At 37.6% G+C, this 12,738-nt stretch overlaps 4 protein-coding genes across 5 annotated transcripts; 3 read left to right on the top strand and 1 right to left on the bottom strand.

Annotated features, from left to right (window-relative positions):
- Positions 1 to 350: 350 nt before the first annotated feature.
- On the bottom strand, positions 351 to 3,395 carry DNAlig4 (DNA ligase 4). The gene is made up of 3 exons (XM_065309941.1): positions 964 to 3,395; positions 655 to 905; positions 351 to 583 (listed from the first exon to the last, which is right to left on the bottom strand). The coding sequence occupies exons 1-3, from the start codon at positions 2,281 to 2,283 to the stop codon at positions 469 to 471; spliced, it is 1,686 nt and encodes a 561-aa protein (XP_065166013.1). The 5' UTR covers positions 2,284 to 3,395; the 3' UTR covers positions 351 to 468.
- A 255-nt stretch (positions 3,396 to 3,650) lies between these two features.
- Positions 3,651 to 6,199, top strand: Srp72 (signal recognition particle 72). The gene is made up of 4 exons (XM_065309936.1): positions 3,651 to 3,984; positions 4,145 to 5,657; positions 5,714 to 5,911; positions 5,978 to 6,199. The coding sequence occupies exons 1-4, from the start codon at positions 3,876 to 3,878 to the stop codon at positions 6,105 to 6,107; spliced, it is 1,950 nt and encodes a 649-aa protein (XP_065166008.1). The 5' UTR covers positions 3,651 to 3,875; the 3' UTR covers positions 6,108 to 6,199.
- Positions 6,200 to 6,303: 104 nt separating this feature from the next.
- RpS6 (ribosomal protein S6) lies at positions 6,304 to 7,877 on the top strand. The gene is made up of 4 exons (XM_065308973.1): positions 6,304 to 6,441; positions 6,832 to 7,182; positions 7,241 to 7,453; positions 7,515 to 7,877. The coding sequence occupies exons 1-4, from the start codon at positions 6,436 to 6,438 to the stop codon at positions 7,704 to 7,706; spliced, it is 762 nt and encodes a 253-aa protein (XP_065165045.1). The 5' UTR covers positions 6,304 to 6,435; the 3' UTR covers positions 7,707 to 7,877.
- LOC135796875 (tyrosine-protein kinase CSK) lies at positions 7,875 to 12,731 on the top strand. Of its 2 annotated transcripts, XM_065308971.1 has the most exons (13): positions 7,875 to 7,967; positions 8,030 to 8,077; positions 8,265 to 8,317; positions 9,008 to 9,216; positions 9,401 to 9,543; positions 9,658 to 9,804; positions 10,004 to 10,167; positions 10,226 to 10,583; positions 10,636 to 10,754; positions 10,813 to 11,173; positions 11,235 to 11,321; positions 11,380 to 11,472; positions 11,545 to 12,731. In XM_065308971.1, exons 5-13 carry the CDS (start codon positions 9,508 to 9,510, stop codon positions 11,626 to 11,628), a joined length of 1,449 nt encoding a protein of 482 aa, XP_065165043.1. In that variant the 5' UTR covers positions 7,875 to 7,967; positions 8,030 to 8,077; positions 8,265 to 8,317; positions 9,008 to 9,216; positions 9,401 to 9,507; the 3' UTR covers positions 11,629 to 12,731. The 2 variants fall into 2 exon arrangements, with proteins under 2 accessions (XP_065165043.1, XP_065165044.1); XM_065308972.1 differs by lacking the exons at positions 7,875 to 7,967; positions 8,030 to 8,077; positions 8,265 to 8,317; positions 9,008 to 9,216 and having other exon boundaries at positions 9,402 to 9,595.
- Positions 12,732 to 12,738: the final 7 nt, after the last annotated feature.

The raw sequence follows: 12,738 nt of genomic DNA on the forward strand, positions 1-12,738 counted from the left end.
TTAAATGACGCATGCCGCCAACCGCACGCGGTTTATCAATATCTAATTAAAGTTTGTCTATTGCCAATAGAAACATGATACACGTATGTATTTCTAGGCAAATACATTGCAACAGAATACTAACACATCTGCATGTCACTGGGAAGGACGACGACACAAAACGCCGAGAAGGTCGCGTCGCTATTGAGCGCACTTTAATTCCGTTTTCGGAGTCAACACAACACAAATATTATATTGCGTTCGCGGATTTACCCAGGCTCATATAAAAATTATATTATCGGAAGCCGGATCGGAAGTAAGGTTAATAATATAAGTGAAAGAGATGTTGATGGAATACCGCAACGCATGACTAATCCACTAATTTTGCATTTCACGTGAATTTCACGATGAAAATACATGGAAATCACAGAATATAACACTACAATCATGTGCAACAATTACTTATTGAGTAAAAATAAGTAAAATTCATCATTGTTGTTGTCCTCGGCGAAGAATTTCTTGTTTAAACTCTTCTGTGGATGAGTAAATCGGAATATCCCGCCGGAGTGACTGTAAGTACACTTGGACTTCTTCGAAACGATCACTAAACATGCGTAAAGGTATAAATTTTATAATTTACCAAAGAAAAATATTTAATATTTAATAATAACTTACATGGATGCAATGATGCAATCGCAATCTTCATTCAAAAATTCACTCTCGATGCCTCCAGCGTTTTTAAACGCAACGCGATCATAAAAATTGGAATTATACGAAATTTCGGTACTGCTCGTATCATTGATGATTTTATACCGGTCGAAAAACGCTGTATACCCGCGCAGAACTTTCCATTCGCGCGTGAAATTGATCTCAGCGTTGAATTCATTGATTTCATCAACAGTCAGCTGCATTACATTGTAATTACTCTAAAATTGGGTCGAAAAAACAGGTTATGTAACAAGTTAACCTTAAACTAAATACTACCTTTAAATACTCGTTGAAAACCTTCTTCAGACTTGTTTTATCCGCGGGAATTACATAAGAGTCACCAAAGTGGTCAAATTCCTGCATGAATCTCCTCTTGCTCTTTTCGGACATTTTAACCACATCAAAAGGTTCATACATCATAAACTCTCCTTCATTTAATACATGCCGTAGCCAATCGACTTTTACTATATCAACTTCGCCTGTATAAGTTTGTGTCCTGATGTGATCATCTCCTACTAACATACAGAGTGTATCAGGAGTGCAGTCTATAGCTAGGGTACCGCCATTTTCACGAACAGCTTTCTCTACCATATCCTTGGTCCAGTCACCTATACCAGTTAATACAACGAACGTATAACCCAGGAGGATGTCACTGACGATATCAACCGGAAGTAGCTCGAAATTCAACTCCTTTTTTCTTCGTTTTGATGGTTTTGATGGTATTACCAAATCTTCTAATTCAAGGTGTCTCTTGTTTAATTTTTGCACCACGGATGATCCTTCAGTTAAACTTGTAAGTTCATCAGTTGTTAAACAATCATCAAAGTTTTTATCAAGACGAAGACATAGAATACGAGGAAATCGAAGTGTATATTTGGTTGCATAGTCTTTTACTGTTGTAGAATCGTAGAGTTTGATCAATTCACTTCCTCTAACCTGGAGACATTTTGATTTTGATGGTGGGATCCATTTATCAGGTTTCTCTTTACCTAGTATTATATTAGACTTTTCATGGTGTGGGTCATTTCTCCAATGAGGGTTTAAATGTGTATTAAGTTCTTTAGTTTCTTCCCTGTTTAAACCTGTAGAGATTTTCGCAAATGATAAATATTTATTTTCATTTTTATCTTTGACAGCTACAAGGTACCCTGTTATTTCTCCTTTGGTTGCTCCCTGGCCATAATATCCTCCAATTATCACTACGTCTAAATCAGACATGACTCCTTCGAAATATTCTAGTTTTACTTTCCACCACCCTATGCGTTCATTAGGTAGATACACCCCGCAAGGAGACTTGAAAACAATACCTTCTTCTTTGTTATCCATCGAAGTATTAAGTTCATTTAGAATTCCTTGCTTATTAAACACGGATCTATATGAACTCACCATGATGACACCTTCTAATGATGTTACCACTTTTTGTAACCTTAATTTCCTGTCTTTTAATGGTGTGTTACACAAATTCTCACCGTTGAGGTACACCAAATCAAAAACACAGAAACATTGTTGTATGTTAGAATCTATTTTGACTTTCTTTATATCTGCAAACATCCCTTTGGACCCGAATGTTTTTGAGTTCTTTTTATATATCATCATTTCGCCATCTAGTATTACACTGTCCGCGGTGATACATTTTTCTATTTTTGCGCATGCGCTTTGAATTCTTCGGTGTAGTCATAACCATTTCTCGAGAAATATTTGAACTTTTTGTTGCCGAAATGTAATTGGAAGCGTTCCCCATCGAATTTTTCTTCAACGTAGAATTCTGTGTCGTCTTTGACAGCTCGGTTGAATTCTTTTACGTCACATCGCAGTGATAACATTGGTCTGAATGCATTAAACAATGTCACTTCGATATCACTCGCTGTTTTATTTAGATCTTCTAGATCTAAACATAATTGTCTTAAGCTGTTGTTGGTTGTGAAATATTTCGGCGCGTCAGGGTGGTAGCACTGTAAAATATCACTCTTTCCTAACCCAAGTTTCATTTCTCGTAATAAAATGCGTATCAACCATTTTATTTCGATTTGTGATATATTACTGAATAAATCATAGATGATACTCTCTTGTTTTCTTATATTTCCAGCTGCTATTTCGTCTAGTTTATCGTTGAGTTCTTTCAGAGTGTATTTTATTGTTGCTGTTTTTTGTGTTTTCTTTCGTACGACTGAATAGGCAGCATCCGCGTAATCTTTGAATTTAGACGCCGCGCCACTTGCGGATTGATTGAAGTTTTTTAATGTGTTGACGTCACTTCCGGTTTTGGGAAGGCATAGAATATTGGTTAGGGTTTTGGTGAATGAATGCTCACCGAGACGGTATGGGCCGCGTTCGCGTTCCCAGTTTGGGAGGAATAAACGAAGAGCATCGTAGAATTTTATCCCGCGTTCAAGTTGAATGACGTAATTTTTAATATTGGAAGTTTTTGTTGTTTACCTTTGGTTGATGAAATGGCTTCGAAAGTTTCACACAAGATGGAGAAGGTATCTTTAGTCATATTGTCGAAAGTTGTTGCTTGGAAATGCGTGGAATAGAGTTGGATACATCGATTACAAAACAAAATCAGCTGATAGTTGTCATTTCAAACGACTTTCAAATGTTTTTGACTGATAAAAGTTATCATAAATTATTACAAAGAAGTTGTTTCGATTACTAAATATTTTGTTTAACATTAACCTTGCAAAAATCTGCTTTGTTTTTAAGTAACACTCAGTTTAACAAACAAAAACGAATGAAAAACACTAGGTGCTTAATACTGCAGAGTAGCAGTAATAAAAACATTAGTAAATTATAAAATATTAACAAAATTAACGATAAATTTAGTTTGTTATTAACTTTAACATGTTGAATGAGCAAATTATTTATGTTAATCTAATAATTAATTATACAATGCTTATTTTTGCTAGGTATTTCGAACATCTTGTGTATAATTTGATGGGAGCTTTTTCCATACCAACATGAGTCTCGTAAGTGCAAAAAGCACTAACAAACAGACTGGCAGTCTTGCATGCCTGGTTGTTTGCCTGGCAGTCTGACTGGCCGCTGCCACCATGCGGCCAATGACAACAACACATCGAGTGGTGTAACCTCCAACTGCCAACTCAGTGCTTTGCTGCTTATTGCAAATATTCTTCGTAAGTGTCATTACATTGGTTAATTTTGAAGAAAATCTTCAACTTTCAACAAAGATGACTGAACCAGACGCTAAAGAAAAGGCCCGGATTACTCTCTACACCGAGTTTCACAAACATGACCAGAAAGGAGATCATGATCGTGCGCTTAAAGTTATTAACAAAGGTAAGTTTACTTTATTTTTTTATTTTATACCCATATGGACATAATAAACACATTCCTATTACCTAATAAATTACATTCGTTATAAATATTGATGTAAAATCTTATTTTTATAATATTTTTATTATTTTCAAAACTTTTAATAAGTATTTTTCTTCTTAAGTTTTGCAAATGTGTCCGGATGACACAACCGCATTCCAATGCAAAATCGTCTGCCTTATCTACTTGAATCGGTTCGAAGAGGCACTCTCTCACATCAACAAGAATCCAAAACATAGTGCAGACATGCACTTTGAGAAAGCCTACTCATTATACCGCACGAATCAACCGGAAAACGCGCTCACTGTCATCAATTCAGCACCACAAAACCACCGCTGTCAAGAATTACGCGCACAGATTCTGTATCGCTTAGAACGTTATCAAGAATCATTCAATGCGTACGACGAGATTATTCGTAGTGATCCCAACGATGACTACGAAGAAGAACGTCAGACCAATCTGTCTGCAGTTGTGAGTTCATTAAATGATGCTAAAATGTTGAAAAGTGTTGAGAATCAACTTCAAGAAGACACTTATGAGATGTGCTACAACAAAGCGTTGATGTATGCACAGGCAGAGAACTTCCAAGAAGCTGAAAAACTTCTTAAGAAAGCAGAGAAATTACTCCGGGAGAGTTTTGAAGAAGATGGCGCAAGTGAGGAGGAAACCGAAGCAGAACTAGCGCACATTCGTGTTTTGCAAGGGTACTGCTGGCAGAAACAAGGCAGAACTAAAGAAGCGCATTCTTTATACTTATCTGCACTGAAACAAAAAATCGACGATATTTCTTTATCTGCTGTAGCTAGCAATAATGTTGTTGTCATCAATAAGGATCAAAATGTTTTTGATTCGAAGAAAAAAATGAAAGTCGCTACAAATGATCAGTTGGTACATAAATTACCATCGGAGCAACGCAAAAATATTGCGTTGAACAACGCCATCTTTAATTATTACTCAAATCATCATGATCAAGTTACAAGTTTGAGTAATACTGTTGAGAAAACATGGCCGGAGTTAAAAGTACAATGTAGACTTCTAAAAGCGTTGAATTTGTATAAAGCTCCGACGAAACAAGATCCGATTCAGTTGTTGCTCAAAGCCGCTCAGGAAGCCTCTAATGAAGCGGAGAATTTTATTCTCAAGATGACTTGTGTGCAGCTTTTGCTACAAAATGGCGATAAGAAGAAAGCTTGTGAAGTTTTGGAAGATATCGGTGATTACAGATACAAACCTGGTATTGTTGGTGCGTTGATAACGCTGTATCTTAATCAGGGTAAAGAAGATGTTGCGCTTAAAGTGTATGAAGAGGCGATTGAATGGTACAAGAAAAACGAGCGCAGCGGGCTTAATTTGACGAGTTTGTTTAAACAAGCGGCTGATTTTCATATTAGAAATGGACGCCCACAGGTGGCTGCGAAGAGTTTGGAGCAATTATTAGCGAAAGAGAAGAATGATACGAAAACTATCTCGCAGTTGATTATTGCTTATTCGCAGTTCGATGAGAAGAAGGCGATTGAATTGAGGAAGCGTCTTGCAAATGTTGTAGATCTTGATGTGGATCTTGATACTCTTGAGAGTAATGTTTGGCTCACTGCGAAGAAATCCGCGACTACTTCGAAAGTTGATATTTCTCCAGGGTAAGTTGATTTTATAATTAATTGTGTGTAAAATACGATATATTGTTTTGTTACAGGCCGATTGAAAAGAAAAAGCGTAAGCATCGTAAACGTAAAGGTAAATTACCGAAGAATTACGATGCAAACAGCGCACCGGATCCAGAAAGATGGCTGCCGAGGTACGAGCGGTCTGGTTATCGTAAGAAACGCGATCGTAGGATGAAAGACGTTATTAAGGGCTCGCAAGGCACGGCTTCAGGTCATTCTGATCAATAGTAAGTTTTCTAATAGTTTTAATTGTTTGATTAGTTGTTTAATTTGTTTTTATTTCATTTTTACAGCGATTTTTCGGGTAAAACTGTCGATGATGATAGCGCACCGAGTGTTGAGCCGTCCCCTATGCAAAAGAGTGGTCCGCGACAAAATATGAAGAAAGGTGGCGGTAACAAAAAGAAGAACAAGAGGCGTTAAACGGTAAAAAGTGTAATATTTTGACTTTAATACGCGATTTTTACATTTATTACTTGTGGCAATTCCAATACAAAATGTCTATCACTGCAAAACAGTTATTTATTTTTCTAATCCTTTGAAATGTTTTTTTGTGTTTTGGGAAGTTTATAGTTTGATTTAGTTATATTTAGGGTTTTATTCTTAACAGGTTGGCATTCCTGGTTGGTGCAACGTGCGCGTGGCGCATGCGCAGTAATCCCTCGCTCACTCTAACGCGATCTGTTTTGCCGACCGACGTGCCGTATCTCCTTTTCGTCTAAGCTTCTAGCGAACATTACATGTTTCAGCAATGAAGGTACGTAAAGTTCGCAAAAAACACGAAAACTACCCGCGATTATGGCGAAATATCACTGGATTATTGTGCTGAATAGTGTGGCGGTGCTTTGCGTCGTGTTATGTGCGCGTTTTCGTAGAGGATGTTTGTGATTACCGAAGATTTGTCATGGGTGACGCGGAGCGCCGACCAACAACCAGCACAATACTTCCATGCTGTTCGCCGTTTATTTAACCAGAGCATTTTGCAAATGTGAAGTTCTAAGCAAGTTCAGTGTCCGAAAAAGTACGCGTTTCTAAAAATATATTGCGTGGTTAAATAGTTCTTGTGTTTATTTGATAAAGTTTGGGAAATGTTTTGTTTTGAGGTTAGAGGTTGAGTATACATGGCATGTGTTCATCTTTGTTATAGCTCAACGTGTCTTTCCCGGCGACGGGATGTCAAAAACTCTTCGAAGTAAACGATGAGCACAAAATTCGTGTCTTCTACGAGAAGCGTATGGGCGCTGAAGTTGAAGCCGACATTCTTGGCGATGAATGGAAGGGTTACGTCCTTCGTGTTGCCGGCGGCAACGACAAACAAGGTTTCCCTATGAAGCAGGGTGTCTTGACCAACTCGCGTGTGCGTCTTTTGCTCAGCAAGGGACACTCTTGCTACCGGCCAAGGCGTACTGGTGAACGCAAGCGCAAATCTGTCCGCGGTTGCATCGTTGATGGTAACTTAAGTGTTTTGGCTTTGGTTATTGTCCGCAAGGGCGAAAACGTAAGTTTTAACAACATAAATATCAACAAGTGGTTTAAAAACTATTATTTCTTTATAGGAAATTCCCGGATTGACCGACACCACAGTCCCACGTCGTTTGGGTCCCAAGCGTGCGTCGCGCATCCGCAAGTTGTTCAACTTGAGCAAAGAGGATGACGTACGTCAATACGTCGTGAAGAGGCCTCTTGTGCCCAAGGAGGGCAAGGAATCTAAGAAGCAGCGTTGCAAGGCGCCGAAAATCCAGCGTTTGATCACTCCATCCGTGCTTCAAGTAAGTTACCACAATCAATATTTATTATCTCTATTTTACATATAATTTTCTTGTTTTATAGCGCAAACGCCATCGTCTCGCACTGAAGAAGAAGCGTTGCCTGAAGCGCAAGGAACAAGCCGATAACTACGCCAAGCTGTTGGCGCAAAGAAAGAAGGAATCGAAGGCGCGTCGCGCTGAGGAAATCAAGCGTCGTCGCTCTGCCAGCATGCGCGACAGCAAGTCGAGCACGACGAGCGCGCCAACCAAGTAGACTGTAGACACGCGACATGAGACATGCCAACAACATCGGAAGCAACGCGAGATTTAAGAAGTTTAATTTAAAAAAAGCTACGAAACAACTCGGGGTGTAACGCAAGTGCTTTTAAAGATGTCTTTAAGTATCGTTCGTAAATAAAAAGGGATTCGTTATACCCACCAAGAACTTTGTTCAGGGACTCTCCCAAACTTTAGCTTAAATTAGAAATAATAATTTTTTTTTTTAGCAAGAGGGAAGGCGAAACTTTGGAAAAAGGTACCAATTTAATATTTTTACTCTAAAAATTATGTCAATATTAATAATTTTTTTATTTGCAGGACTTCAAGCTGTCTTCAAGCCTTCAATGTGGTTTAAACTCGCAAATGGTAATTATAAACTTCAATTCCTTTAATTTTACCTATGAAATGATGATAATTACTTAAATATTGTCTTCTTTTCCCGTCTGACAATTATTTATGATGCAAAACAAGTCCTGAAAATTAAATTCAATTCATTTTACTGCTATAAATTTATGAATTGCACGTAAATAACATATTTTTCTTAATTTTTCAGATTTTCCAGTTTTTAACGCTTGCTTTCTGCTTGAAAACGTCGTGAATTCCTAGGTAATTATATTTTGCGTTGAAATAAAATAAAATTTCCCTTCTGTGATGATTCTACCATACAAAATTGTCTTCTTTTCCCATCTGAAGATAGTAGTGTGATGAGACTTTAATCTGAGCCAACTTTCACAAATTATAATTGAATTTCATTTCTGCTGATCAAGCTGTAATAACATAATAACTTTTCTTTCCAGGTAAGACTCCCAACTACATTATCATTTCATTGCTAGAGAAGTTCATCGGATCAAATTGTATGTTGCAAATAAATTACATGATTGAATCGTGAGCACATCGGCGTATAATGAACACAGGCAATTATTCGTTTCCTGCTCGCTCCCAACATTCGCGTGCGATTTCCAAGCAAACAGAACAATCAGACGCATTGTATTGCATTTAATGTGTTTATTTTTATCGCTGTATGTAATCTTTTATCTGCCGCACATGAAATGCACCGAGCATTAACTAGCAGTTATTCACGAAAACTAAAACTTGCCGCGTGTGTTTTCATATTTAGACGCGCAGTTTATAAATTAGAAACATAATTTCGCCCAATCTAGCTGGTTAATGATTCAATTAGTGTTAATGCGTGGAAATTGTTGCGTGTGCGTCTTCCGTGTACTAATTACCGATTAATTCGCTAGATAAGTGAAATTGTTGGCTCTTCTATGGTGATTATTTAAATTTTCTCATTAGACTTGCGTATCGTGTGAAGATTCCTACCTTATCGACGTTTTTGGGCGATCGGCGAAGCGCAACGAAGCCAAAATGGCCGCTGGACGTTGACGTTTTGTTATTTACGTGACTAATATTTTGCAAACTTTACGGATTACCAACACGACCAGCGCAATAATCAAATAGAAGCGCACTGATAACACGCCGACACAGTACGATTTGGAGTGCAGGTGAGTGTGTGCCTACACAGGGCGTATTTTCCACATCCAATTCCAACAGAAGATTCAAATTAACTCAAAGCTAGGCTATTTGTTGTGATATTTACAAATTTTCATACAATACTGAATGAACAAACTGCATTATAACTAAGCAGTAGAAGGGCCACACTACAACACATCATTTGATTTGTTTTAGGTTATTCAGTGTGAAGTGGAAAGAAGTGATTATGATGGTGGAAGCAGTGCAGGACACAGAGTCATCAAACTGAAATTAAGGCTTCTGGTAGTGAAATTGAATGGAAAATGAGCAGTCAGGGCCAGAACTTGCCCAACTCACAGGTACATTAGGCTTAATGTTCCACCCTAGCCCATCTGAGTGTGTGTAGTTCAAGTATGGTGTGCACAGATGATTACAGTGCAATAAGTTTGTAACAGATGTGTTGTGTTTTCTAGGAGGTTGATGCAATTGCACACTGGGCTTCCAATTCATCGCCCGCGTATCCTCCGCCGCCAATTGTGCCCGCTCGCGGTGTGAAGAGGAATAATCCTGCTGAGTGCATGATATCCAGGGCTCATGAGAAAAATTCAATGGAATCTTGGGTAAGATTTATTAAACTAAAAGTGTAAGAGAGGATTAACGATTCTTAATCTACGTCAAATTTTCTATAAGATAAGCTAGTTAAATTGGAAGTTTAAGAGATGAAAATATAATTCTTAACAAAAAATAGGCAAATTATCATGTTTTTTGAGCATTCTTTTATTATTTCCGTACTTAAAACTAATAATATTGTATGTTTAGGATAAATTTGGGCCTATACAAGATACCAACTTGTTTTTGCGCCCTGAGAACAATATGAACCTGAATAATGATTGCAACATCAAGAATATGGGCAACAACGGCCACGACGTGAATGTAAATCGCGTCCAGAGTCCAATTATTCTCGATAGTAAATTTAATTCGTCGTAAGTTTACACTTCACGCAATTTACTTTAATTCAATTGATAAATTTTAATGTTTTAGCTGGTTTCACGGTAAAATATCGCGAGAACAAGCAGAGCAACTCCTACAACCGCGCATGGATGGACTGTTTCTTGTGCGCGAGTCAACTAATTTCCCCGGAGATTATACGCTGTGCGTATGTTTCCAAAATAAAGTCGAACACTACCGTGTCAAGTACCACGACCGAAGTCTCACAATCGATGATGAGGAGTTCTTTGAGAATTTGGATAAACTCATCGAACATTACAAGAATGACGCGGATGGGTTGTGCACCAAGCTGGAAATGGCGCTGCCGAAGGAGGCTGCGAAGACGGAGCCGATTCCAGCGCAAAATAGTCATGTAGATGATTTGTGTATTATTCAAGAACAAGAATTAGAGGTAAATTTTACTTTTAAATAAGATTTTATGCATTAAATGTTAATTTTTGTAGATTTTGGAACCAATCGGTAAAGGAGAATTCGGTGAAGTGCGACTGGGTAAATGGAAGAAACAGAAAGTCGCTGTCAAAGTATTGAAGGACTCCAGTGAGGCAGAAGCAATATTAATGAAGTACGTGAATTTAAAATTCAATTATTTTTGCATATTTTATCTCTTATGATTGTTTTAGGTCGTTACACCATGAAAACTTAGTCAATCTCTTAGGCGTAGTGCGAAAAAAGGATCAAATCTACCTGGTGACGGAGTACATGAGCAAAGGCAGTCTAGTTGATTACCTGCGGTCGCGTGGTCGGTTACACGTAACAAAACGTGATCAAATCAACTTTGCGTTTGATACCAGCGCTGGCATGGAGTACCTGGAGCGTATGCATGTGGTGCATCGCGATCTTGCCGCGCGGAATGTGCTGATCGCTGAGAACGGCATCGCCAAGGTGTCGGATTTTGGTCTGGCGCGAAACGAGAAGAATACCGCGTTGGAATCGGCTAAGTTACCCATTAAATGGACTGCACCGGAAGCTCTCAAACAAAATGTAAGCTATTTTTTAGTTTTTTTTATTTTTAATTAATTTTAACATTTGTGTTTTTTTAAAGAAATTTTCAAACAAGTCAGACATGTGGAGCTTCGGAATTCTACTCTGGGAGATTTATTCGTTTGGAAGAGTACCTTATCCACGAATTGTAAGTTTTTTTTTAGTAAATTATTAAATTTTTGACTAAAAAATATTTTTCGTTGCAGCCTCTTGTAGACGTTGTGAAACATGTCGAAAAAGGTTACAAAATGGAAGCACCTGAAGGATGTCCGCCCGAAGTTTATGAAATTATGCGACAGGTACGTATTTTCGATTTATTTCCCATCAATTTTATTTTAAATTCGTATTTACAATTTGTAATTTGTTGCAAGGCGTGGGATTTGCATCCAGACAAACGACCCATGTTTCAAGACGTGCGGGCGAAATTGGAAATCCTAAAACAGCAGACATTATAATTTCCTTCCAATCATCCAAGCATCTTGGAGACTTTGCCGTCGATGTCGCCTGTAGGCATCGCACGCGCGCAACATTTTAATTCAAGAGTCATGTCATATACATATATGTGGATTGTTCGATATTCTATGATGTACATATATCATGTGTACATTTATTTAAATCAAAGTCGCGTCGTCGCGCCGACAAAACGAACTTATACTAAGTACTTTTACGGTGTTCTCTCTCAGTTAAAACTGTAGTGTTCGTATTGTAACCGGGATACAATGCGAGAGCACTACTAGCCGGTAATAATCAGTAATCAATCAAATATAATTAGAGTTTTAAACTGGTTGTGCAATGCAAGTAGTTGGAATTTGGCCAAAATTACGATTTAAATTTTAAAACAATTAAACAAAGAAATTAATGCGACTAAAAATGGGCAAATGCTTCCAACTGTTAAACACGAGTTTATTAGAAATGCGGGGACGGATAGAAAGAACGTGAATTTTATTAATTTTTAATTTCGCATCTTGAGACATTGACATAGTTTTATTTCATACTTTGTGTAAGTCGAAAAAATGTGCACATTATTTATTTATTATTTATTTTGTTTAACGCTTTATACGAAAAACGAAAGAAAAAGTGTCCGTGTATTTCTCACAATAATCTCTCCAAGGAAATGCCAAAATAATGAGTTCATGCGAATGTTTAAAACGACTAACTACAATAATGATAAGAGAAACTTCCAGAACGCAATGCGTGCACGAGAGAAAGAGAGACAAAGCCCGCTCTGAGTGAAACAAAAAAGAAAACAATGCATTAAAAACTAATTAATTAACTTGTGATGTAATATTTAAGTATGATCGCCGAACGAGTGTGCAAGCATGTACCGCATGTATTAATCTATTAAGTAAGCCTGATATGTGCGAGCGAGGGTACGATTTCTAAGTCTTAACATGTTGGTTTTCCTTTTTTTCAATTGATGACAAGTGTACGTACTTAAGGTCGGGGTGGGATGTTCATTTCGACTTGTGGAAAGTTTGTATTCATGTTAATCTAAAAATCTACTTGTAGATTGTCCATTAATGATTAATAAGCAATTATACATTGGGATTTTATCATGTGTGTGG

Source organism: Atheta coriaria, unplaced genomic scaffold (genome assembly GCF_025399875.1).
Source record: "Atheta coriaria isolate IRGN ID8LTWV9N9 unplaced genomic scaffold, Caltech_Dcor_3.1 hic_scaffold_8_pilon, whole genome shotgun sequence".
NCBI lineage: Eukaryota > Metazoa > Arthropoda > Insecta > Coleoptera > Staphylinidae > Dalotia > Dalotia coriaria.